At 42.8% G+C, this 27,408-nt stretch overlaps 1 protein-coding gene across 1 annotated transcript in view; it reads right to left on the bottom strand.

Annotated features, from left to right (window-relative positions):
- Positions 1–27,408, bottom strand: part of TSNARE1 (t-SNARE domain containing 1) — a 469,611-nt gene that overhangs the window by 351,565 nt on the left and 90,638 nt on the right. Inside the window, exon 3 of the mRNA XM_054167237.1 lies at positions 5,781–5,903. Within this exon, the coding sequence (XP_054023212.1) occupies positions 5,781–5,865 (85 nt within the window). The 5' untranslated portion in view covers positions 5,866–5,903. The remainder of the gene's footprint in view (positions 1–5,780; positions 5,904–27,408) is intronic.

The following is a 27,408-nucleotide window of genomic DNA, read 5'->3' as shown; positions in this document are numbered from 1 at the left end:
CAAGTTCTCTACTTTTGTGTCCCCATAAATTAAAAAAACAATATGACAGAACCCAAGACTTAGAAGGAAGTCAATCATTGAGATTCAGAACCTTTCTACACACCTGACTGGCCATTTTATTGTTTGGTGCTGTATAAAATATAGGCAAGACCATCTTCTTTACAGTCCAGGTGGTGTCCTTGGAGAAATATATGTGAACTCATCTACACATGACAGATAAAAGGCACTACAGGTTGCACTTCAAGTGCTTGCTTCCATTCTGCACTTGATGGGATTCCACCCCAAACATGAGCTTAGGATATACTACTGAATGTGACCAAGAATGTATCCAGTAATAAAATCATAGAATCTTTGGAAAAGACCTCTAAGACCATCAAGTTCAACCATCAAGTCAACACCACCATGCACATCATGCCACCACCACCAGTCTTCCAGTTTTAAAGCCTTTAACTCTGAAAACAACACTCTTAACTCTGCATAATAGCTTTACACCCTCCTAAAAATATTAGAGTAGAATAGAATAGACCAGACCAGGTTGGAAAAGAACTTTGAGATCATTGAGTCCAATCTATCATCCAACACTATCTAATCAACTAAACCACGGCAACAAGCACCCCAGGTTGCTCAATACCCTGTCCAACCTGATCATGAACCTTTCCAGGAATGGGGCATCTACAACTTTCCTGGGCAACCTGTAAAGATTTTTTCCCTCATATCCAGCTTAAATCTACTTCCAGCTTAAAGTCATTCCCCCTCATCCCATCACTACAAGCTCTTCCATTTTCCAAAACTGCTAAGAGGACTGGAAAGATATGAAGAGGACAGAAGGATGGCCCAGCTGCTAAAACAGGACAGACAGAGTGTTGACAAGACTTCCACTAAAGAGCTGGTTGGTGTACCACAGTGGCAGCTAGCGGATAGAGGGAAGAAAATTATAGGCCTTGTTCCTGGAAAAATGTAAGAACAAATCATATAAGGAGTGTTAAGTATCAAAATGATAATTAGGTGATATATACCCACTGATTGCTGCCAAGAACAACTTGCATGGACCCATCTAATTTTGTTCTGTGACAAGATAACCAACCTAGCACACAAGGAGAAAGACACACGTGGGATATATCATGAGTACAGCTCTGGCCAGTGTCCCACACTATATCTTCATGAGCAACTGAAGGAAAAATGGTCTAGATGAAATCACACTAGAATTTAGCACTGACCCAATGGTCCATTGAACACATCTAGGAGCATTCCACCTCTAGAATATGGAATTACCTGCACCACTTCAAATCTGTCATTTAATGTCCAGGGCACAGTAAGGTTAATAAAGGCAGTGTTAAAAATTTCCTGGCTTGTGGCATTTTAATTCAAGCTGTTGGAATTTACTGACCTCTATGTCCCTCTGTGCGCAGCAGGTTTTGTTCATTTCACCACAAAGAGATGGTTTGAGGATGTTAGGTTGAGCATGGTAAAGAGTACATGCTGCACACATTGGAACAGTAAGAATCCATGGTTTAACTCCTACTGATGTGCAGTGTTTGGTCTTGCTTTATTTCAGACATATCACATTGCTTACAAAAAACCCCTCCAAACAACACACCACAAAGTTTTGAAGTTATTTCAATCTTTTTAATTTCTCAGGTTAAAAAATAAAACAAAAAACCCCAACAACTTTCTGCTATCTACTGTCCAACTCCTCCATGAAACATCAATGCACACATGAAGCCCAGAGAAATTCATACAGGTAAACAGGGGAACAATAGGGCTTACATGGATATTGGGAAGCAGAACAAGTGGATGAGAATTCTGCTGGAGAAGGTCCAGAACTTACAACTGCAAAGCAGGTGCATGGGTTACACCTCCACTTGCCACTCCCTGCTGTTATTCAGTGGCTGTAGGATGACCCTGTCAACCCCCAAAATTGCTACACTCCCAAGTAATCCTGGTGGCTTGCCTTCTGACGCATGTTAGGGTGCTCCTTGATTAAGACCACGTAACATCTGAGTTTTATCTAAGCTCTTTCCTCCCATCAATTTCCAATAGAGGAAGAATAATAACAATAAAATGTTTTGGTTTGTTTTTCCCAAGAAATCCTCAATATCCAATAACAACACCAAAAGTAGAGTTTGACCCAGAGTTGTCCAAAACCCAGGAGTCCCGGGCAAACCAAATTCCCCCCAGATCTGCCTCCAGGATCTCTCCCAAAACTGATTCAAATGGAGCCCATAGATCTCTCCATCAAAGTGGTCAGCAAGGGCAACCACCACATGGCCCAATGATGGGCTTAAGTCCATCCACCATTGTGCCAGCCCAGGACCAAGGAAAGCGCTTTTGAGCAAGGACTCTCTTCCAGCCTAGGAAGCACATTTGGATTGAACATGAAGAAAGCAAAGCCAAGACAGACTGATGAGTACTCAAGCAGAGAACACCCTCTGGGTAATACCACCCTTTATCAAAAAAAACAAACCAACAAAACTTGTGCCTCCTTTTCTTACCCTCTGTCATTAATTACAGATTCTAAAGCTAAGTCCCCAGCAGTTTCTTTTTTCCCATTCCACCATACAACCACTTGCTGTGATAAGCCTCAGGCCCCTCGGGTGAGCTAGGTCTTGCAAAGCCTGCTTGCTCATTATATGTGACTTCCATGCCACTTTATTACCAAAGAGCTATTAAGCAGTGCCATCCCCATCACCCTTTCAGGGTTTCCTGCAGGATGCCTCAGTATTACCTTTGGACTACATGTTACCATCAGACTCTACCTGCAGGGATGCTTGCACCTGTTTTTATTTATTGAGTAGATTTATAAAGAAGAGTTTTAGAGCACATGAAGAACATGTCCATCAAGGTCTGCCCCCTCTGCAAGCAGACATAAGTAGGCCAGAGGAAGGCCATGCTCTTTTGTTCCAGCCATACCATGATCTAATACAGTGAGCGCTTTTGCTTAGCAAGCCACTCATCCATCTTCTGGAAGCAGAAGGCAGACAATTAGTGTTGCATTACCCTCTCCTGACACTTAATTAATAACAATATTTGAGGATACTACAACAAAAGAAATCCAGTATCTGATGTTCAGTCTCCCATGGCAGGTGAGCCTGGGGAGCTATGCAGGTTCAGGTGGACATCTCTGATTGAGACATAATGGAAAGTTTCTCCAAGCTGTCCTTGGCCAATGCAATCGTGTTCCTTCCCTTGCAATCTTTTTTCCACAGGGCTATCTAAACAAGAGGCTAACTCAGGATTTAGCAAGTCTGAAACCAGTTTGGGCTTCCTGGAAAAATCAGCCCTGAAGGACCTTGGAGATGTGTTCATTGCAATGTCACCTGAGGTGACGTGGGCATGTGTGGAGGGGGAGGCCATCACTCAACCCAAAGACATAAGGGAACATGTTAACAGGCTCTGGACAGGTAGCTGACAGAGCATGGCTGTCTTAAGAAGCTGATGTTTGTACATCATCTGCTTTTTGCAGTCCAGAGGGTGGCTTCAACATTGCCATCAGTAAGCACCAAACAATGGACTAGCTGGGCACAATGACCTATCTCTTCAAATATTTAGAGACTGCAAGTGTCTGGAATTACTCTGTGCATTTACATTTAAAATAGTGGGCCTTTCATACAGCACAGTAAGTATTCATGGAGTTGTTTTCTTGAACCTAAACTACAATGCTCTGAGATTTGTCAGTTGTCTGCTCCACTTTTCAATTCTCTTTTCTTACGGCTCTTTCATTGTGCCCCAGTATGTCATTCTTCCTTTCCTTTGTGCCTTTAATTTTGCCTTGCAGAATTGCCTAAAAATCACTATTTACAACTGAACAGACAACTCTCACTTATTTCAATACCTTCTCCCTGTTAAAAAAAAACAACAACCCACGAACCAAAAAACCCCACACATAATTATGCCCAAGCTCATAAGAAAACAGAATTACAAAAGAAAACTCTTTGCTTTTTTCCCCCTGTTTCCATCCAGGGGGAACAGCTATTTGCAAAACAACAAAATGCTTTCTGAAGAACAATTACAACACTCAAAACCTGAAATCCAACTCAGACTGCATTCATGAACAAGCTAGTCAAATCAAAGGCCATTGAAAAGATGGGTGGTGTTCTTCCCTGGTGCAATGTGATAATACAGTCTTTTGCCATGAGACAAGGTCTTCTCATGCTTCTACAGAGGTCTGAACTCAGTCAGGTCTATGCCATAGCCACTACAGACTCAACCTGCAGTGGAAGCCAGACCCAGAACCAAACTTAAATGCAAGAATATGCGCTAGATAACAAGGCTTGCTGGAAGCCAGACTAGATGAACCCAGATCTGGCCCTACACCAACTGTCCATCTGGATCAGGATCTGGCATGCATCTAGGCAGCTGGAGATGCCTGTGTCAAGAAAGGGACAAAGCAGAGACAACACCTTCCAACACACAGAAGCAGGAGGTTATAATCATTAGCTGCATTCCATGTTGTGAGAGTTACATGATGAATTTACTTTTAAGAAAAGCAGCTTTGGCTGTGTTTGGGACCTTCTCAGACACACAAGCTGACATCTGGATGCTTTTATTTTTTCACTTTAGCATTTCTAGTGCCATTTGGGGCAAGAGGGAAATGGGTAAGGAAAAGACATCAGGTCTTTGCTGAAAAAAATGCCACCAAGAAAAAAAAAATACCATTTGCAAGCCACTGCTTCAGCACTTCCTGAGCAAGTTCTTCACCCTGTTGCCACACTTGAATACATCATTTCCCACATTCAAGCAGCCTCCACAGAAGTGAAGTTACTCTCTGTGGAAGCACAGCCCACTGCCCTTTGCACACCTGCACATGTACTCCCATCATCAGTGCACCTATTGCCAGCCACAGAACAACCACTGAGACAAACTTCTTCACAGAATCACATAATCATCTTCTTGCAAAGATGTCAGGTAGGTAAGAAAAGCAATAAGCCAGTCTAAAGAATACGTTGCATTTCTACTTCTAATGCCCCAAAATACCTCCAAAATCCTCATAAGTGCTGCTCTTTGACATTGCAGCCTCAAGTCCTGAGCATGTGTATTTGGTTTGGTAGAGTTAATTTTCCCCCAGCAACCCATATAATCCTGTCCTCTGGACACAGAGCTAGAGAAGGTGTTGATAACACATCAGTGTTTTGGTTAAGTCTGGGAAATGCTAGGACAGCATCAAATCTGTTTCTTTACCATTATAGCTTCACCAGTAGGCTGGGGGTGGGTAAGATCTTGGGAGGGAACATGGGCAGGACAGTGGACCCAAAATGACTAAAGGACTATTCCATACCATGTGCTGTCTATTCAGCAATAAAAGATAAGAGAAAGGAGTAGATGGAGACAACACTGGCTATTACAGTGCTTGTATGCCAGAACAACTGTTCCATGTTCTGAAGCCCTATTTCTTAAGGAGTGGTTGGACATCACCTGCTGATGGGTAGTAGAGAATAAATCTTGGGTTTGCTTTATTAAGCTGCCTTTATCTTGACCCAAGAGCTTTTTTCTCATCTTATTTTCTCTCCTCCAGCCTGTGGAGAATGAGAGTGACAGAGCAGCTTGGTGGCCACCTGGGGTCCAGTCAAGGAGAAGCCACCACAACACAGTAAAACACAAAGCCTCATCGTACAAATCAAATCCAATATAAGTTTGGTTTTCATGCCTGGAAATCACTATCAGAAATGAGCTCTGGAGAGTGTGTGATATTTATACACCAGCCATATCGAGCATGAGCAAGTAAAACTTCACTCCCCAAGGAGTCAAGCAGAATAAATTAGAGCAAGGGATCAATACTTTACCGAGAGGTTGATAGCCTTGTCTCAAAGGGCCTCCAAATGGATTCCTGCTCCCAAACCCACTCCCATCAATGGATCCATAAGACATTTTCTAGATAGTAATGGATATAGGATGATAGTTCAAACCTAATAAAACAGAGAAAAAGACAGGTACAACATTGTTAGAAGTCAGTTAAACTCCTGTATTCTAGGAAATGAATGGGGGGGGGGGGGGGAAAGGCAAATGAAAATAATAAAGGACTATCTCCAAAATTCAGGATGTCTGTCTGTGAAAAATAAAAGCACTAAAATCCAGGTCTCCTGGACTACCACTGATCCTGGGGGCAAACAAGTCATTTGACCTCCTTGTGCCTTATCTTCTCTAGTGATACAGGGCAACCATTTATCTGTTTCAGCCACAGCAAGACTTTTAATTCCTCGCTGTTCACAAAGTGCTTTGAGATCCTGAGCTGGTAGGGAAAGACCAGGTACTCCATCAAAAATAGGTACTGCTGTCTTGTGGAACATTACCACTATGCAGCTGGTTAGGAGTCTATCCATCATGCTGCAGTCTTGATGAGCTCTCAAAAGAGACAGTTTACTGCTATATTATAAGCTCCTGGGTCTCCAATATAAATATTGGAGACAGAGTTATTTTTCCTTCCTGATTTGAAAAAATAGGAAGAAAAAAAAAAAAAAAGAAAAAAGTTGCAAGGCAGAATGAAATTAATGCAGCACCATCAGAGAAAGACTACTTCTTCCCACCTCTCTATTGTCTCACCATGAGTCCAAGATACCCTCCAGCACATCAGCAAGGTCCCAAGACTTTGATATTAAAAATAGTTCAAACCCTAAGGCATGGAGATCATAATTAGTGAATGAAGAGAAGAGCTAAAGGTGGTGCAGTAGTTGGGGCATGATACAGGACCAAATCAAGCTGATATAGTCTTGAGAAGAGAAGACTGACGGAGGACCTCATCAATGCATATAAATATCTGATGGGTGGGTGTCCAAGGGAGGGGGGCAAGCTCTTTTTGGTGCTGCACAATAATAAGACAAGGAGCAACAGGTTCAAGCTTGAACACAGAAGATTTCACCTCAGTATGAGGAGAAACTTCTTTACAGTGAGGGTGATAGAGCACTGGAGCAGGCTGCCCAGGGAAGTTGTGGAGTCTCCTTCTCTGGAGACTTTCAAAAACCACATGGATGCATTCCTCTGTGGACTACCCTAAATGATCCTGCTTTGGCAGGGGGGTTGGACCTGATGATCTCTTGAGGGCCCTTCCAGCCACTGATATACTGTGATACTGTGCTATTTCCTTTCACCAACAGTATGAAAAAATGCCCCAAACAGATACAATCTGAAGGCTAAGGACAGAGACTTAGTCCTTTAAAAACCTGGAAGAAAATGTTGCCTCCTGCGTAACCCTTCATCAAGCAGCAATGTGGTGATGCTGAAGTAAAGCAGCATAGGACAGTCCAGTGGAGAGCAGATGTTGGTATGAGATGACTGGGAACACCACCTGCCCTCACTTTAGGTATTTGCTCTGTCTTAAAAATGTCACTTGTTAACTGAAGGAGAACTGAAAAAAAAAACAGGCCAGCAAACCACTATCTCCAACAAGCAAGCATCTGCAATCCCTTCACTGCAATGGCAATATCATGTAACTGTAGAAGAGTTGGTATTGGAAAAGTCTTTTGAAGGCCATCTAGTTCAACCTACCTGCAACAAGCAAGGGCATCTTCCACTAGATCAGGTTGCTCAGAGCCCTGTACAACCTGACCTGGAATGTTTCCAGGGATGGGGCATCTACCGCCAACTGGGGGAATCTCTGCCAGCGTTTCATCACTCTCAGCATGACAAATGTCTTTCTTACATTTACTGTGAACCTTCTCTCTTTTAGTTTAAAACCATCACCCCTTGTCCTGTTACAACAGACCCTGCTAAAAAAGTCTGTCCCCGCTTTTCTTACAACCTCCCTTTAAGTATTGAAAAGCAGCTATAAGGTGTACCTGGAGCCTTCTCATCTCCAGTGTGACCAGCCCCACCTCTCTCAGAGTGTCCTCAGAGCGGATGTGTGATCATTTCTGTGGTCTCCTCTGGACCCACTGCAACAGGTTCATGTCTTTCTTGTACCAAGAAAGATGGTGGGCTGTAACGCTGGATGACATGAGATGCAAGGCTCTGTCCCAGGCTTGGATATCCAAACTGGACATTACCAGGACTGGCAGCTTTCCCTCCAATGTGCAAAAAGCTGGGAATGGCCTCCAGTTTGTAAGAAAGTCTTGGTACATGGCCATGTATTGCATGACGTTCTGATGTATCTATGCACTGATAGATGCCTCAGCAAACGGCTGAAGTCTCTTCTGAGGGGCAACAACACAGCAGTCAGCTTGCAACTATTCCCTTGGTTTGTCTCCCATGAAGAACAAAGCACCAGAAATTCCCAGTTCTGTACTGTACTGGGAACAGTACAGTGGTCTCCAGCAACTCTTGTATTTCATTCTCCTTTTTTCTTTTAAGCAAAACCAAATGAAAAAATTGCTGCTGAGATTCACCAGACACAGAAAGTCTAGGACTAAAGGAAATCACACTGTCCTCCTTAATTGGACCAGACACATAAAAGAGGATGGAAGTGTAACTGCCTTGAGAGAGCATTGAAAGCTGAAGAAATCCAAGGTGTAGCTTTCCCACCCGGGCTCAGTGTACCACACACACAGAGAACTGACATCACAGGGTATCAGGAGTTGGAAGGGATCTCCAGATATGTTGGAGTCCAACTTCCCTGCCAGAGCAGGACCATAGAATCTAACACAGGTCACACATAAATGCATCCAGAGGGGTCTTGAAAGTCCAGAGAAGGTCATTACCTGAAAGCAGGCTGTATTTTGTCTTCTCCCAAGTAATTAGCAATAGGACTAGAGAAAGCAGGCCAAAGTTGTGTCAGGGGGGTTAGACTGGATATTAGGAAAGGTTTCTTTACTGAAAGAAAGTGGTCAGTTGTTGGCACAGGCTGCCCAGGGAGGTGGTGGTGTTGCCATCCCTGAAGGTGGTCAAGAAGCCTGTAGATGTGGTGCTTCAGGATATGCTTTAGTGGTCAAGGCAGTTGTGTGACTCTGGGACTCAATGAGCTTAAAGGTCTTTTCCAACCTTAATGATTCTCATGTTCTATAAGCAGGGAAGTGGGGCAAACACACTGAAAACTGCTTTTATAGAGAGGTTGATCCTGATCTATCCTTTCTATTTAGAGATAAGCAAGTGCTGTGACTTCCCCAAGACTACATACAACAAACGTGAACATCTATACCGTGTTGTAAAACGACTTGATTACAACTGGGCAAGTGTTGCTTTGGCAAACAGTGAATGCCTCTATTTTTGGCTCAACAGAGTTGTGTGAAAGGAGAAGAGAAGGAAGAGCTTTCAGAGCACTCCAAATGTTTTGTGTTGTTTTATCATTTTCAAAGCATGCTTCCATTATATTTTTATTCTGCCCCTCAGAGAAATAAATAAATAAACAACAACCTCTGACAATGAAATATTTTGGTTCGCTTTAGCCAATCTTTTTAGAAACAACCACCTCCCACCCCATCCTACTGAGCCATTGAAATATCCCTTATTCACACAGCTCCACAACCACTCCTACCCCACAGTCATATATTTACAGGAAAATTTAACAGCAGATCTAAATATCTTTAACTTGATTGGCAATAAAACCGTTTCCCTCCTCATTCCCATGGCATCTCCCAAATCTTTTGTTTACTGCTCCTCAGGGAGACTTGTCCAATTTACTTTACAAGTAGATTGTACAAACTGGAACGAGCATTGCCTAACAGATACAAGAGAAATAAATAAAAAGAAGAACAGAAAAAAAAAAAAAAGAGAGGAAAAAAACATTGTCTCAGCTTTATCCTCATCCCCTAAAATATAAACGAAGGAACAACCACGCCTAAACCAGATTAAAAAGACATCCATTCTGCCAGAGGCATGAATCTGTGTTATCATGGAACCACAAAATGGTTGGAAGGGACTGTAAGGATCAGCCAGTTTCAATCCCCCTACCATCACCAGGGACACCCTTCAAGTTGCTCAAAGACCCATCCAACCTGGACTTGGACACTTAAAGGAGGGGGAGGTGGTGGAGTCACCATCATTGGAGGTGTTTAGGAGGAGACTTGATAGTGTGCTTGGTTGTATGGTTTAGTTGATTGGGTGGGTTGGATAATAGGTTGGACACGATGATCTTGAAGGTCTCTTCCAACCTGGTTTATTCTATTCTATTCTATCCAGAACTTCATTTTAATGACATGCAACTACTTCTTACTTTGTACATCCTGTAGAAGTCAATGATGCAATGAATGTAATAGCATGATGTAGGATCTCAAGGAAAGGGTCGGTCCTCCATGTTTCTCAGAATGGAAAGATACTAGCAGGCAAAACCCAGCAGGCAAATCATTTAAATTGTTCCACTATATAGATCAGTCTCCATTTAGATGGCCACCATTATTAGCAGCAGGCATGAAAAGTAAGACTTCAGCACAGAGTAAATATGTCAGAGAGCACTTTAGGCAAATTGGGTATGTTTAAAGTTGAGTTGGACTGAGAAATACATAAGCACACTGGAAAGAAATGGACATACTGGAGCAAATCCAGTGGAGCCACGAAGATGATTAAGGGATGGGAACAGCTGATGTATGAGGAGAGACTGAGAGAGCTGGGACTGGTCATCCTGGAGAAGATAAGGCTCAAAGTTGAGAGTTGTTAACATGATTAAATATCTGATGGGAAGAAGGAAACACAATGGAGCTGAACTCTTCCCAATGAGTGGTACTCATTGGCAAGACAACTTGGACTCGATGGTCTTAGAGGTCTTTTCCAGCTGAAACAATTCTATGAGTCTTTGATTTAATTAATTGAAATATGGGGAAATCCACTTAGAAAAGAAAGAAGCTGTTTGTTTTGGTTTGGGTATTTTTGTTTGATTTTCCTTTTTTTATGTTGAGGGTGGTCAAGCACCAACACAGGTTATGTAGACAGGTCATGGAGTCCCCATCCTTGGAAATATTGCAGGCCTGACTGAACATGAGCCTGAACAACCAGCTCTAGGTGACCCTAGATGGCTTCCAAAGGCTCCTTCCCACCTCAGGTGTTGTGAGATTCTGCAATTTTCTTCCTGAGAAGCCTGAAACAGCTTGGGAGCCATTCATGGACCACTTAGCAGACCCTTATTGTGGGTGGAGAAAGGATGAGTAAGAAAGTTACAAAACCATCAACTTCATTGCCATCGCCTGCAAAAACAAGGTAATAAACTTACTGGAAGTATCTGAGTATCTGATGTTAAAAAACAAAAAAAGAGCAACAGGCAGTTTGCATCTGGCAACAACTCATAGCAAATCAACTTTCATTTCTTTATGCAAGAAGTTAGTAGGCAGTGAAGCTAGAAGAAAAACAGCAGATATTACAGCTTTACCTTGTTAGGGGTTCCCTTACATGGCAGAAGAAGTGGACTGGAGGTGCAGGTGAATTGGTTTTGATTAGAAAAATGCTCCCAATGGACTGTTGCAATAACCAAAGAAGAAACTGTGCTCTGCTGGGTCCACCAAGCTCTGCTTTCTTTGTATTTTGAGCAGTGATCTTGGGGATGAAATAGGGATTAACACCATAACTGAGTTAGTCTGGCTAAAGTTAATGCTTCAGCCCACCAAACACACACCCCACCAAACAGCTCTGGCTGGCTGAACATGAGCCATCCTGTGTCGCTGGATAGGGATAGGGTGACAGCGCGACGAAGATAAAACGCAAGCCGAGTATAGAGGAAGACAAAAGAGTGCGCTTATTCCAGCAAGCAACACATATTTGTATCTATCTTGTTAGTGTGGCTGCATGTGATTGGTTCACAGACTCTCCTCAAGATTCTTACGGGTTAGTGATAGCATTGCTATGGTTACTTGTTAAGCTAGTCCAGGTGGCTTCCCATCTTATCTTGCCGTTTCTCATCCTCCAACATCCAGTCCAGGGAGTTTCCAACTTCTCATGGGAACACAGTGATGTTTTCTCACTAGAGCTCTTCAGAAGGTCTACAGATTCATCACAGTCTCCCAAGCCTGTGCCCAGGTGGCATCCTGGCCCGGATCAAAAGTAGCATGACAAGCTCAGCACTTGTGAGACGACACCTTGAGTACCAGATGCAGCTATGGGGCCTTCACTCCAAGATAAACATTGAGGTGCTGGAGCAGGTCCACAGAAGGGCAACAGTGCTGGTGAAGGGTCTGGAAAACAGGTCTTCTAAGGAGCAGCTGAGGAAACTGGGTTTGTTATGTCAGGACAAGAGAAGGCTGAGGGAAACCATCTCACTCTCTACAACTCCCTGAAAGGAGGTTGGAGCAAGGTGGGGGTCAGTCTTGTCTCCCAAGGAACAAATGATAGGATAAGAGGAAATGGTCTCAAGTTGCATCAAGGAAGGCTTACATTAGATATTAGAAGAGAAGATTTAACTGAAAGGGTTCTCAAACACTGGAATAGGCTCCCCAGGGGTGTGGTTGAATCTCCATCCCTGGAGGTGTTGAAAAGATGCAGAGATGTGGAGCTGAGGGACATGGCTTAACACCAGACTTGGTTGGACTTGATGATCTTCAAGGTCTTTTCCAACCAAAACAACTCTATGATTCTATGATTCAGCATTCAGAGCAATCCCAACAAAGCATTAATTGACATTTGACAAAGAAAACAAGATGCCACACAATTCAGGTCAACTGCAGGGACTTGAATTTACAAGGAAACAAGTGCAAGAATGATGGAGAAATGATGGTGAAGCCAGTGCTGCAGAGAAGGACAGAGAGACACTACAGGACTGCAAGCTGAGCTCAGACTTGCAGCAGCATTCCCAGTAAAGGTGTCAGACATCACCGTGGGATGTATAAAGAGGATTACAATATCTAGACAGGTGAAATAAACTTTTTTTGTTTGACCTCACAGTGAAGAGACCTCAGCTGTAGGCATCAAGCCTCAGCAAAGATTTTGCCACAGAATTCAGAGAGTCTAGAGGGAGCTGGAAGAATGACAACAGGTCAAGAGAACGTGGCCTGCTAGGAAAGATTGAGTAAATGGGGTTGCTTCACCTAGAGAAAGGGAGATTGATGGGGAAACTTAAGCCTTCAAATCTGTGCAAAGCTGCTGCAAAAATGGAAGGAAAATTTTCTCTTCATTTGTGTTGGACAAGACAAGGGAACAGCTCTAAATCAAAGCAGTTAAAATGAAGTGAGACATTGGGAGAACCTATGAGGAAGGACAGAGCACCTCTGGCAACAGGCAACAAGAAGGTTTTCTTACACCTGGAGGGGATAAAACTGGCCAACTGGACATCTTTGCTGTCTAGTACTGTTTAACATCTGGATGATAGGGCAAAGTGTTTCCTCATCAAGTTTGGTGGTGCCACCAAACCTGGTGGAGTGGGTGACACATCAGAGCTGTTGGTGCTGCTGAGTTTCTCTGCCTAGGGAATGTTACTGCTACCATAGTGCAGACTCCTGTTTAATGTTCAGTTCTACAACAATAAAACCACAGTTTGGATAATAATTATCTGCCATTAATGAACACAAAGGGTGGTGAGAGGAATGGTACTCTTGTGCTTCATTCCCAGCTCTACCACCATCTTGTTGATGGAAAGTGCCTCCACTGGAAGCTTCAGAAGTGATTAGCAATGACAATTCCATTTCTGCATGGCCACCTAGACATACATTTTCCCAAGGTTTTTAACCCAGATAAAATCCCTGCACCAACCAGCCTGACCTTTCAACAGAGAGCAGATCATTTCATGCAAGTCATATTTACACATCAGTCCCAACAGCGTCTGGCCAAACCAGGTCACTTCTTTCCATAAGAGCCTCTCTGAGGTTTGTTAATGAAGGACCTGACCCAGACACTGTTAGAAGAGCTGCCCAACTCTCCAGCCTGTCCAGGTCTTTGGAGAAAGTGATTTCTTACATCTGTCTCAATTCCACTGCCTGTAAAATGGACAGATCCTACCTGCAGAGTACTAAGATTAACTCAGTTAACGTGGAAGTTTTAGGAAGCCATGAGATGAAAGGGAATATTTCCACAGAGTGCTGCTTTTCCAAATCCTCTCTCACAGTTTGGTCCCCAGATTCAGCTGTCACTCATGTCAGCCATGTCACTCTTCAGCTTTCTCAGGGTTTTTCTCAACTATTAAAACCAAAACTCAATAAACCTTTATTTTGTTCATCTGGAAAAATAGCTCTTTCCCAGAGAGCCTGGATTTATAAAGAAGCCCTGCTGCTGAAGCACTTTTGGATTTAAATTATTATTATTTTTAATGTAATCAGTGGGTTTAACATCAAATTGGTGTAACTGCACAAATCCCTAAGTGCTTGCTGCACATTGCAACACATCTGTCAGAGGGCAATCAGAACAGCTGCAGGGGATGACTTTCTTCTTTCTCAGCCTGTGCCTCTGAGGTGATTTATGCTCCTCTGGATCTTTGGTGAAGTTTTAATATTAACATCATGCTCTCAGGTGGCTTCACTCAGGCAAGGTGAGGAAAGCAGTGCTCAGGGGCTGAAGAAATGAGTAGCAGGAGAGTGGTCCAGGAGTGATGCTTTGTATGCAGCAGGGATAGAGATGCAGCAATATGGATGTTTCCTCCCATTTTCCTTCCCAAATAAGTTTTAACACTGATGAAAGGTCCTTGGAGAGTGAAGTCATCTCTGTCCCAACAGCCTGAAGAGCACACTGTCTAGTCTAGGTTGACATGATACAAAATATAGCAAACCCAACAACAAATAAACCCCAGGATGTTATATTTATCATCCTAGAACTGTAGAATCATTTCACTTGGAAAAGACCTGTAAGATAATTGAATCCAACCATTGACCTAACACCACCACGGCGATTAAACCATGTCCCAGAGTGCCATGTTTACACGTTTTCTGAACGCCTCCAGGGATGGTGACTCCACCACCTCCTTGAGCAACCTGTTCCAATGCCTGACCACTCCTTTTTTTCCTAATATCCAACAAGGCCTTCTAAAAAACAAACTGTCTTCCAGAAACTTCTAGAGACACATATCTAGTACTTCACAGGCACAACGTCTCTTATGACTGTGAACAACCTGATTCAATACACTGAATAATGCTCTCGTCTCCTCCTCCAGCTCAAGTGTACTACACAGCAAAGCAAACGCCCACAGCCTTAAGGCATCATGGAGTAGGTACAAAGTAAAACCAGCACCAGCTACTTCTGCTATTCTGGAGATTTTCTAAAAAATAATGACAAAATAAAATCTTTTTGCATTCTTCCTCCTCAAAGCCTTATTTCAAGAAAGCATCTGGTCACTTTATAACAGATTGAGTTTTTCTTCCCCGTGGAATGGATGCCTTCATAGATATCTCCAGAAGCAAAGCAGTTTGTCTCTAGAACAGATACTATCAAGACCAGCTGTGAAGTCAGAGACAGTGAGATAAGACATCAAAACATTTTGTAGAGATCTGTAACAAGACACAGATAGGGACAGTTGGTTTCCTGTGCTTCTAGTTGGGATAACACCAAGAGCTCTGGTGATCAGTGCAATTGATCACAGCCTTAACTTCATCTCATTGTTCCACCAGCTCAGTAATACTATGCAAATCCAACATGAACACTTTCTGCCTAACTCCTTTGTAAATCAGTGTGCTGGTTCAAGCTTCAACTGGATTGAGATTGAGATTCCTCCCCTCTCCCCCTTTTCCTGGTGAAGTAGAACCAAAAAAAAAGGGTAGGGGAAAGGAGAGGTAAATTCACAAAAGGAATAGTCTGGAATCAGTTTGGAAGTAAAAGAGGTAAATTTTTAACAACATATATATATATATATATAACAGGAAGGGTTCACAAAGGAACACCCTCCTGTCAATCACAAGTACCACCAAGCTCATGAAGACTCACAGAATCACAGAACAGTAGGAGATGTAAAGGGTCCTCTAGAGCTCAACTAGTCCAACCTCCCTGTTCAGCTAGAGAAGGTTGCACAAGAATGTGTCCAGGTAGGTATCGCATCTCTCCAGTGAAGAAGATGCACAACGTCTCTGGGCAGCCTGCTCCAGTGCTCTGTCACCTCCAAAGCAAAAAAGTTCTTCTTCATGTTCAAACAGAACTTCCTGTGTTCCATTTTGTGCTTGTTGAACCTTATCCTGTTGCTGGGCACCACTTAATATCTAAGACCTGCTACTGACATTAGAGGACTTAAGATCTGATGGACTGTCACTCAACATAAAGAAGAAAGAAGTCATAAGTAACAGAGATGGGAAGGAATCATCTGCAAATCATCTGTATACATTTCACGTTACATAAATGTCTGCATACCAGACACGAAGAAGAGAGGTAAGGCAAGCAATCTGGAATAATTCTGCACTCCTTTCATGTCAAGTCCGTGCTGCTGCTTCAATAGACAGAGTTTTCTTCCACATCAACCTGAGATGCATGTCTTCTCACAAAAGAACTGAAGACAGGCTTCAAATCCCACTAAGTGGCACCAGGGACAGGTTGGCCTCAGGCAAAAGCCAAGAATAAAGCACAGATGTATTTTGTTTACCCTGGGAATCTCAAATTCCTAAGCCCCCCCTGTTTAAGCTGCATAAACTTCTCAAGAGCAAAAGCAGCAATTTAAGACTGATAGAAAAAGCCTTCCACCAAAAGGATGACATACAACGTGGCAAGACCTTCAAAGCACAAGGCAACACACACTGAAGGAGTTTGGTTCCCAAACGTTGCAGCTGAGTGAGATAAATAACAAAGTGACTGCACTAGCAAGGTCAATCCTCAGGACCCGCATATCTTCACCTGAAGAAGCAATCAGGCTTCCTTGATTCCGAGGTATTTAGATCAAGTAAAAAGAAGGAGGACATTCTTTGAGAAACCAAAGATGTTTTGGAGTCTACTGCCACTGAGCTGGATGTAACATTTTCAAATGATCATCTCTGGGCTATAAAGATGGCAGAGCCTAGATGACTTACTGCCCGATCACTCTTAGCTTATTTTGCTTGAGATGCATTGAGATTGATGCACCCCCTCCTATTTTTTTTTTTTTTTTAAACAAGATTAAATTAATGGTTAAGCAACATTTCTTCTGGCTCCTGTAGGAGAACAGAAGGCTGAGGGGAGACCTTATTGCACACTACAACTACCTGAAAAGAGGTTATAGTGAGGTGGGGGCTGGTCTCTTCCCCCCTAGTATCAGGTAATAGAATGAGAGGGAATGGCCTGAAATTGTGCCAGGGGAGGTTTAGATTAGACACTGGGAAAGAAGTCTTGACTGAAAGAATGGTCAGGCTTTGGAGCAGGCTGCCCAGGGAGATGGTAGAGCTACCACCCTGGAGATGTTCCAAAACTGTGTAGATATTGCACTTCTGGACACAATTTAATGGCCATGATGGTGTTAGGTTGCTGGTGGTACTTGATGATCTTAAGACGTCTTTTCCAACTGAAACAATTCTATGATAAGATGATCTCAACAGCTTCCAACCCTGAATTTTTCTAATACAAATGCTGTGAAACACTGCCTGTTCTAATCCACCAAGAGTTCTCTTTCTTTCTTCTTTTTAATTTTTGCATTGCCACCTGCTCTTTGGTAGCTTGGGCCACGTTGTCTACCTTTTGTGAACCTTGCATGTAGAACAGTCTTAATCTATCCCTACGCCTAACACAGAAGTATTACATATTTCAGTGAACAGCAAAATTACATTTCCAGTCAGTTCAGAATCCAGGTTTCAGCTGCCTTTTCACTGGTTACAAAAGATGAATATTAATGCCTCTCTTCTGTGGGGAAATAAACAAAAAGAAAAGCCAAACAGAGAGGAGAAACACAAAGAAGAGGGAACTGCTGTCTAGTTTGCTACTGTGAAGTCAGAGCAAATTTATTAATTATTAAAATAAATAAACATTCACAAATGGACAAAGACCAACTACAACACCCTAGGTCAGCAGAGCACCAGAGAGAGCATTTATGCATTTATATAAAATTTCAAGAGAATACAGAAATATAATCTGAGAATGGCAACCAGTTTTGAGGCCATAGGAACGTCCTGACTGACACATTTGCAATGCTTTAGGGGAAAAAGATACAGGGTAAAATGCATGAATTAATAGATTCCTAAATTTCATGATTGTGCTAACCCAACATCACTGATGTCCCATTGTGCCACTTCCTGATGTACATTAAGCTGAATGGTGATGCAGTTATCACCTCCGAGGGACAAGATGCCATTCACAGGCACTTGGACAAACTTGAGACATGGATCTGCATGAATCTCATGAAGTTCAACAACACCAAATGCAAGGTCCTACTCACAGGTCAGGGCAACCCTTGGTATCAATACCAGCTGAGGGATGAAGTGATTGAGAGCAGTCTTGCAGAGAAGGACCTGGGGTGATGGTGGATAGAAAATTGGACATAAACTGTCAATGTGCACTTACAGCACAAAAGGCCAACTACATCCTGGGCTGCAACCAAAGCAGCATGGGCAGAAGGTTGAGAGAGGTGATTATGTCTCTTTACTCCGCTCTCCTGAGTCCCTCCTGGAGCACTGTGCCCAGCTCTGGAGTTCTCAGCACAGAAAAGACACAGAACTGTTGGAGTGGGTCCAAAGGTGGCCACAAATAAAGATCAGAGGGCTGGAACACCTCTGCTATAAGGACAGGCTGAGAAAGCTGAGGCTGCCCAGCCTGGAGAGGGAAAGGATGTTGGATATCAAGAAAAATTTCTTCCCTAAAAGTGTTGTGAATGTGTGGGACAAGCTGTCCAGGGAGGTGGTGGAGTCAACACCCCTGGAGGGATTTAAAAGACATGTGGATGCAGCATTGACACACATGATTTAGTGGTGACCTGGCAGTGTTCGGTTAATGGTTAGACTGGATGATTTTAAAGATCTCCTCCAACTAAAATGATTCTATGTAGTTCAAGAAGAGGCAAAAAGGGCCAGTTCATATGCACCACCAGCTTCTGCTGACAAGGGCATTTCTGACATTTCTATTCCTTGCTCTGCCCATTGTGCTTCTGTGGTGACTCCAACTATGTGCCTTCACACAGGACTTGCAAATAATGGCCATGCTGTGAGACACAGTCAAACCAAGTAGCAAAAATACATTTGTTGCAACAATGAGAAAATGCAGAAAGATCATTGGGTTTGCACTGGGTCCTGTGGCCACCTGTCACAAAACAATCTGGAGCTAGCAAAGGCTGTGAGCCAATTTTCCTTCCAAATTAATGTCAATTTGCTGAAGAACCTCTACTGAACCTGCTTTTGGCCACAGTACACAATGGGGAAAAAAAGAAATGAATGTTCCAGTTTTCCAACTCTTTCACCTTTGCCAAGACCCCTCACTGATGGAGGGTTACTTGAACCCTCAATTATTTCAAGTGGTCCTTCACAGCACATCAATCTACTTTCACAGAGGACTTTGCATTTTTAAACTATACCACACTCTCCCTAAGTTGTGGGGGGAGAGTGAGCAGCTTCAGTAGCATTAGAAGACGCAGTCTCAAGCTGTGCCAGGGGAGGTTTAGGCTGGATGTTAGGAAGAAATTCTTCATAGAAAGAGAGACTGGCCATTGGAATGTGCTGCCCAGGGAGGTGGTGGAGTCACCATCACTGGAAGTGTTTAAGAGACTGGATAAGGCACTTGGTGCCATGGTTGAGTTGATGAGATGGTGTTGGGTGACAGGTTGGACTTGATGATCTCAAAGGTCTTTTCCAACCTTGTCTGGTCTATTCTATTCTATTCTATTCTATTCTATTCTATTCTATTCTATTTCCCCTCCCCAAATAAAAGCCATTCAAAACCAAGGTTTAAAGCAAGGGATACTCCTTAGTAGGTGCAAAGCACAGGCAGGACAAGGAATGGCTGGGGCTGCCTGCAGCAAGGCAACAGGATGAAAATTAAGAAATGTGGACTGTAGAGGAAAAAGCAATTGAGATGGTTTTGACCACAGACATTCACCATAGGAATGCAGAAGAAAAAAAAGAAATAGCAACAGATTTGCCTGAATCCTAGGAAAATGTGCTAACATTTTCCCTCGTCAGCTGGGGAGTGGAAGCTTTCCATGACTGAGATTCATATCTCCTGCCTACAGCAGAACATGGTAGGCATGTGCAGGATTAGCATAGCAGGAGGAAAGACATTTCAACCTTACATTGTGTTTGAAGGCTTACAGGCAAGGACAATAAGGAAGTGCACACAACAAATTTCTTCACAGGAGGGGTTGTCAAGCCCTGGAATAGGCTGCCAAGGAAAGTGATGGAGTCACCACCCCCAAAGGTATTTAAAAGCCATGTAGATGTGGTGCCTTATGAGGGATATGGTTTAGTGCTGACCTGGCTGTGGTGGGATAATGGCTGGACTTGATGATCTTAAAGATCTCTTCCAACCACAAGGATTCCATGAAAGCTCCATTTCAGCTCATTTCTCAGCTTTGGTATCACTCACCACACACTTTGGAATTCCTCCTTCCTGCTGATAAGCTCATGTAGCACATGATGGCACCAAAGGGAACCAAGTAGCAAGTATCAAGAAGAAAAAGCAGCTTTGCTTCAGTGCATGACTCATGCAAGAATGCCAAGCCTTGAACAAGCCAAAGCAAAACATCTGACTATCAAACCCTGCACGAAGCAAGAAGTTACCCTTAAAAATACAGACTGCAGGGTTTTTTTCCAGAAAAAAAAAAGCAGTTTGTATTTTTCAAACAGCCATGTCTAAGAGCCTGATGGAGACAGGACACACAATGTGGGATGCAACTTGCTAAATATAGGTGACAAGGACCATCATAAGATACCATGTGAGGCACATGTGAGGCTGGTAGACTTGACTGGTGATGCACAGTCTTCTGGGATGGCAGGAGAGTGGGAACCAGCTCCAAATTAAGGCATCTAAATCTCAGTGTGTGCACAAGGCATCTGAGCACCCATGGATACTAGCAGAGACTTTAGTCAGTCCAGTCAGTGAAGACTGAAGAACAAGTCAAAACACATAGGAGGTTCCTAACTTTTCAGTAAACAGACCAAGATTAACAAAATACTAAAATTTACTATTACATCTATCATTCTCACCTCTTTCTTCTGTGTTTTATTTGATCTACCACATAATAAGAACTTAAGACATAACATCTCTTAAGGGTGAGAAAGGAATGACAGAGTGGGGGAAAAGAAGTCCTGAGTCACTGGAAAAGGCAAACAACCCCCACCTGCAAGAACTGGAAGTAATGCATCAAATCCAGGAGAAGACAGGAATGAAAGAAATGAGGTAGTCCTGCAAGTCTAGGAAATATGAACTTCATGCCACAGGCTACTGTAGATGATAAAAATCATACACAGGCTTAAAATGAAACAGGATGAGGAGAAGTAGAAGGAAGGAGACAGAAAAAGAAGCAATGAGAAGTAAGAAAAAAAGGAAGAAGGAAAATATCCACCACGTGGTGTTAAATATACTGCTTCTGAATCAGGGAACAGGTCTTTCTTGGAATGAGCAGCCCGAAATTGAAGCCAGTATTTGAGGTGTGGCCTCATCAATGCCCAGCACAGGGAGCCCATCACTTCCCTAGTCCTGCTGGCCCTGCTATTGCTGGAACAAGCCAGGACATTGTTGGCCTTCTTGGCCACTGAGACACACATCAGCTCATGATCAGCCAGCTGTCAACCAACATCCCCCAGGTCCTTTTCTGTCAGGCAACTTTTCAGCCACTCTGCCCCAAGCCTGTAGCACTGCATGGCACTGGTGGCACTTGGCTTTGTTAAACCTCCTACAACAGAACTCGACCAATCAATCCATCAGTATATAACAATCTTTTGGCCCCAAATAAGGTGAAGTAAAACAGATCCTGATCTGCTGTATCTGCTCTCAGCTGGCGACGGCAGTGTCCGCAACGACACTCTCATCACATTCCCTTTACAATAGCATTACAGAGAACTACACTACTGAGAAGAAACACATATTGAGTAGAAATACATACTCCCACACATGACTTTTTATTCTCTCTCCAAGCTTGTCTAATCTTAATGGCCCCATTTTATTATTGCTTGGTTGAATTTTTTAGTGGTTTGATTCTACATAAATGATAGGATCCACATCTGAGGCGAATCGTTTCCTCTTGCTCCCTGCATGCATGCAGTCAGGTTTTAACTTCCTTTTTTTTTTGTCTTACAAATGTTTTCAGTTTGAAGAAAGCATCATTCTGAAAATGAAATAAATAAAACATAATGTGAAGGAGACTCCTCCATAATGGAGTTGGGACAGAGACCAAAAGAACTTGTATTTCAAACGTTCTATTGCACCGTTTGCTTGAGTTACATTCAAAGCTTTGGGAACTCATCCAAACCTACACAGACACAAAATAATCCACAGAAATTACAGCTGCAAGGTGCCAGTGACAGTGAGGAGTGTTTTGCTTGGAAACTGAAAACTCAAGTATGAGGTGCAAAGCATGGAATAGCTTGGGCAAGAAGAGAAATGTCCAAAACAGAAATGATGAACAGAGAACATTTGACTTTGTCCCCCCAACATAAAAAACCAAGGTGGCAAAGAGAATGGAAGAAGGCCTGTGCAAAAATCAATTGGACAAATGTTAGAGGAGTTTCCCTCCCTTCCACAGGTTTTTGGGTTTGTCTCCCCCCCTACCTCAGTGAAGGATTTTGAAGAATCTCTAATGGGTTTGGACACTTTCTTCCCTTTGTGAATAAACCACAGCAAAGTCCAAACTCCTGAAATCAAGGCAAAGCAGAGAAATGGAGACCATATGGGCCTTAGACAGCTTCAGAGCAGACAAAAAAATCCTTGGCTAAACTGATCACAGCCATAGGTAATACGTTTCCAACAAGGACCTTCTGAAGGATAACAAGGTCCACGTGCCCTCCCACCTCCTCTGAAGAGTTGCTCCAGTTCGGAGAGCTCTTATAAGAGCCCACAGGGAGGAAACACAATGGCTGTTGAGTCCCAAAAACACATGAAGCTCTTCTGAAGACCCATTACAGAAAGTCAGAGGACAGCTTTTCGTTTCTAGAACCACTACAAGCACACAACTCCTCTTCTCCATTGTTTATATTCTCCTTGGTAAATGACTTGATCGAATCACATTTAACTTGGAAAAAACCACCCCAACCAAAAACCAAATAAAAACCACCAAAAAAACATCAAAACCTGAAACCTAAACAAACTTGAAGTCAGCTATGTAAAGATAAAAACTCCATCTTTAAATTGAAAGAAGACAGAACATCTTATCCACTGTACCTTTCAAATCAAACCCCAATCTCACTAAGAGAAGCAATGAAAACACTGCAACTGGAGCATAACTGAAAGAGTTTAAGGTCAAACAAAACCCCCAAACAATTCAGGCAATTAAGCTCGTGGGAGCATAGGGAGGGTGCACAGACTTGTGTCTAATGGGTTTGTTCCACAATGAGACCAGAAATATTTATTCAAATTGAACAGTGCCTCCCTCTTTGTGCTGCCTTAATCCAAGGATTAAATTTGTTATCCACACAAAGTATGAGAATCTGGCCCCTAATGATTACATGCTCATAAAAATCAGAAGATATTGTTGCTATTTCAACTAAGTATCATAAACAACAGCATCAATTAAATTTTGCCAGGCACTGTACACATTCTGGATGCCTCAGAATAAATGGTTTCATTGCAAAATAGAGTATGTGCAAGCTCCAGGAGGGATGGGTAGTCCCACTTTAAATTGCTCTGAGGAAATAGATGCCTCCACCAGGTTGTTACTTTGCAGGGAACTGTTCTGAAATCCATTTGCAAATACTCAGTTCAGAAAGTTGAGATAGCTGCTCTCTGGAGATAAAATTAAGGGAAATTATAAAAGAATGAAAGGCTAAAAAAAGAAGTCTGGTCCAGATGGATTCCCGGCTGAATTCTATAAAATATTTACAGATCTTCTGTCATCAAAACTTACGTTTCTTTTTGATGAGGTGGAAGCCAAAGGCTTTCCACCTGTCTCTTTATTTTTTTGTTTATATCCTCACAGAAGAGATAGTAATATTATAAAGAATAATAATAAAAAACCCCACAAAACCCAGCCACAAAACAACAACAACAACAGCCCTACAAAACCACAACTCGCCACGGACTTCAATCTTAGCTGTAATTACTGCAAGTGACTCCAATTAATCAATGTTGATTCTAATATTCAGTGATATTGCTCCTTTGCTTAATTTAGCCCAAAGTTGTTCCCTAAATCCTAAGTTCAAGAGTTATTTCATTAAAATAGTCTTAGCTTGGATAAGCACTGGCTGGTACCACCATCATTCATGCAATAAATTAACAGCCTGGCCTCACGACAGTGCTGTCTCTAGATACCAAAAGATACTTCATCATTTGTCATAAGGGTAAAGTATCCACTTTTTCATTTAAGATCAGCCCAAAAGTTCTCAATTTTCTGCTCCTAAAATTGTCATGTTTCATTTGCTAACATCCACACTACTGGATCTCATCTCCCAAAGAAGGAGGGAGCAGTTCACAGTCATACAATTGTTTAGATTGGAAAAGACCTTCAAGATCATCAAGTCCAACCATTATCCTAGTACTGCCAGGTCACTACTAAACCATGTCCTTTGGCACCACATCTGCACATCTTTCAAACACCTCCAGGGATGCTGACTCAATGTATATTTGTGACATGCTGATTGATTTTGCATCAGTTGCAGTCCTGTAGATGATAGAGTAGATAAACATGGAGCAGCCCTTCAAACTGCAGTATGATCCCATTGGTCCTGGCAGGACTTTGGAGAAAGATCACAGAACTGTCAGGATTGGAGGGGACCTCAGCGATCATCTAGTTTCAACCCCCCTGCCATGGGCAGGGACACCTTCCACTTGATAGATGTGACTGAGCATCAGCAACGATCACAGGAATTCAACCCTTTTATTTCAGGGTATCAATCCAGGCAGTGCTTGGTACTTCTGTATTTGATGTGAAAGGTAAGAAGGTGAAGACAGAGGGCTGAGACCAAGGGGTGAGTCACAGAATCAGAAAATGGTTTGGGTTGGGAAATCATCTAGTTCCAAATCCCCTGCCACGGAGGTCCAGGTCACAGCTCTCAGATCTCTTGCTCAAGGCTGTATGCATCTTTGTTCTTCTTCCTGTCCCCGGTAAGGAGCCAAAGATCTTAAACCACAAATTCCTTCCTTTAGGATACATGTGTTAAAGCCAAATTTTGATCTCTGTTGGGTGTTCTCAGCTCAATGCAGCACCAAGAACCATCTCCTCTTATATTTGCATAACAAACAAATAAACAAACCCACACTGTGTTCTGCTTACAAACCTGTTTCACAAATTTCTGCATGAGATAAGAATTTACAATATAGTAAAGCTTAGGGCCATATCCTATTTTTTTATTCAATTTTTTTTAAGATGACCTTGAATTTGTTGTTCAATGCAGGATTATGCTTTCTGTAAGCAAAAGAAGTAACCACATCATGAACTGGTCTCCACTGGATGTTGACTCGATGAGCACTACAATTGATTCAAATTAGCATGCTGCCCTTCCTCTCCCTTCACACTTTCAAAAATGTCTCTCTAAACCCATCTATGATTACCAATCACACATAAAAGCTTCAGAAAAATACTCCTCCACAAGCATATGGCAGAGCAAATTTGTCCAGTGTTGCAGGCTTTCCATGGCATTTATCTCAAAGAAGGTATTACACAGTGATATGGATGTCTCTATGTGTTGGTTGCACTGTGAGAGGCACAGAACTACTTATCCCCTCGTGGCGTGCACCATCTCCTCAGGAAAGCACCCTGCTCCCCACCACAGGAGCTTCAGATTGATGAGGACTATCATCAGCTATCCAAGATCTCAGCTGTGACATTCATGCTTCAAAGAAAGGCAGTCCTTACTAAGAGCTGTGCTAGACCTCAGTCACACGCCATGGCAACCAGATTCAAGTGCAAAACACTACAAACCCAACCCCCCAAAAAACAAGGCAGCAAGTTTAGCAAAGCACTTTATGAGTGACATAACTCTCATAGGCAATGGCCACTAGTCCAAACATTGCAACAACCAGCATGACTTCTTGCTTCTTGGTGGTTGATGAGGCACTTGATATGAGCCAGCAATATGTGTCAGTAGCCCAGAAAGCCAATCATATCAACTGCATCAAAAGAAGCATTGCCAGCAGGTCAAGGATGGTGATTCTGTCCCTCTACTCTGCTCTCATCAGGCTCCACCTGGAGCACTGCATCCAGCTCTGAAGAATATGGAACTGCTGGAGAGGGTCCAGAGGAGGGCCACAAAGATGATCAGAGGGCTGGAGCACCTCTCCTACAAGGACAGGCTAAGGTAGTTAGGACTCTTTAGCCTGGAGAAGTGAATGCTCTGCGAAGACCTTACAGTGGCCTTCCAGTACCTGAAGCGGGCTACATGAAGGCTAGAGAGGGACTATTTATATGGGCCTGTGGTGACAGGACAAGGGGCAATGATTTTAAACTAGAGCAGGGTAGATTCAGATTGGACATTAAGAAGAAGTTCTTTACTATGAGAGTGGTGAGACACTGGAAAGGGTTCCGCTGAGAAGCTGCGGATGCCTCATCTCTACAAGTGTTTAAGACCAGGCTGGATGTAGCTTTGAGTAACCTGGTCTAGCAGGAAATGTCTTTTCCCATGGGAGGGTTAGAACTAGATTATCTCTAAGGTTCCTTCCAATTCAAGCCATTCTATGATTCCATGTCACTGCTGTAAGCTGTGCTCCTCATGATATTCTCTTATCTAAGTGCAGAAAGGCAGCAGCAAACAGCACGTTAACTGTCAAAACGTAACAGCAGCCACTGCTATGAGTTAACCTTAACCCTTAAGGGATCCCTCCTGGATCAGGATATTATTTTGGAGTGCATCAAACCAATTCAGCCTTCTTTGATGTAACAGCAGGACAGCGGTGCTCAGACATGGCAAGATGGAAAAGCTCTTAAAATAACAACCTCAAACAATGTAATTTCGTTAAAGGCAGGCTGACCCTTGCTGCTTCTGCTCGTGTTCCTTTATAGTATCACTTCTCACTGATGTAGTTCACTCTCTTCCAAACCTCATTTTTTTTGTCCTTTCTGTCTTCCTTGTTGTGAGTGTGTTTATAAATACAGAGGAATAAAGAGAACACAGATAAACCCTGGAGGTGTTTCTCTTCATGCTGGTCCAAACAGGAGCACTAGATGTGCAAGATATTCTGTTACACTCAGCAGTTTGCAAGGCTGTGCACAGCCTCCCTTTGGAGGCTGTTTAATTTAAAATGGAAAAAAAGTTCAAGAGCTAACGATGCCTGATGTATACAAAGGAAACTCTTCGAGCTCAATGGATGGTTCTGAGAATTCAAGGTTCAAAAGTTATTGAAAACTACAAGTCCCACAAAAAAACATCAAAATAAGCTCTGGATTTTTAATTTGCAAGGTCAAAACTCTTCACTATACAGACATCTTGAAAGGTCCTGAGGTACAGGCAGGCAACAGACTTAGAAAAGCTGCTGGATTTCATTCCTCCCTGCACCTTGTATCAGAATACCCCTGAACAGTGTACCAGCAATAGTGCAGCCAGTTGGACCAAGGAAGTGATTATCTCCATGTGCTGGGCTCTGGTGAGGCCATACCATCCTGAGACACCACTGGTGAGA

Source organism: Dryobates pubescens, chromosome 14 (assembly GCF_014839835.1).
Source record: "Dryobates pubescens isolate bDryPub1 chromosome 14, bDryPub1.pri, whole genome shotgun sequence".
Taxonomy (NCBI): domain Eukaryota; kingdom Metazoa; phylum Chordata; class Aves; order Piciformes; family Picidae; genus Dryobates; species Dryobates pubescens.
The sequence above is the reverse complement of the archived record's forward strand: the minus strand, read 5'-3'. Positions and strand labels throughout refer to the sequence as shown.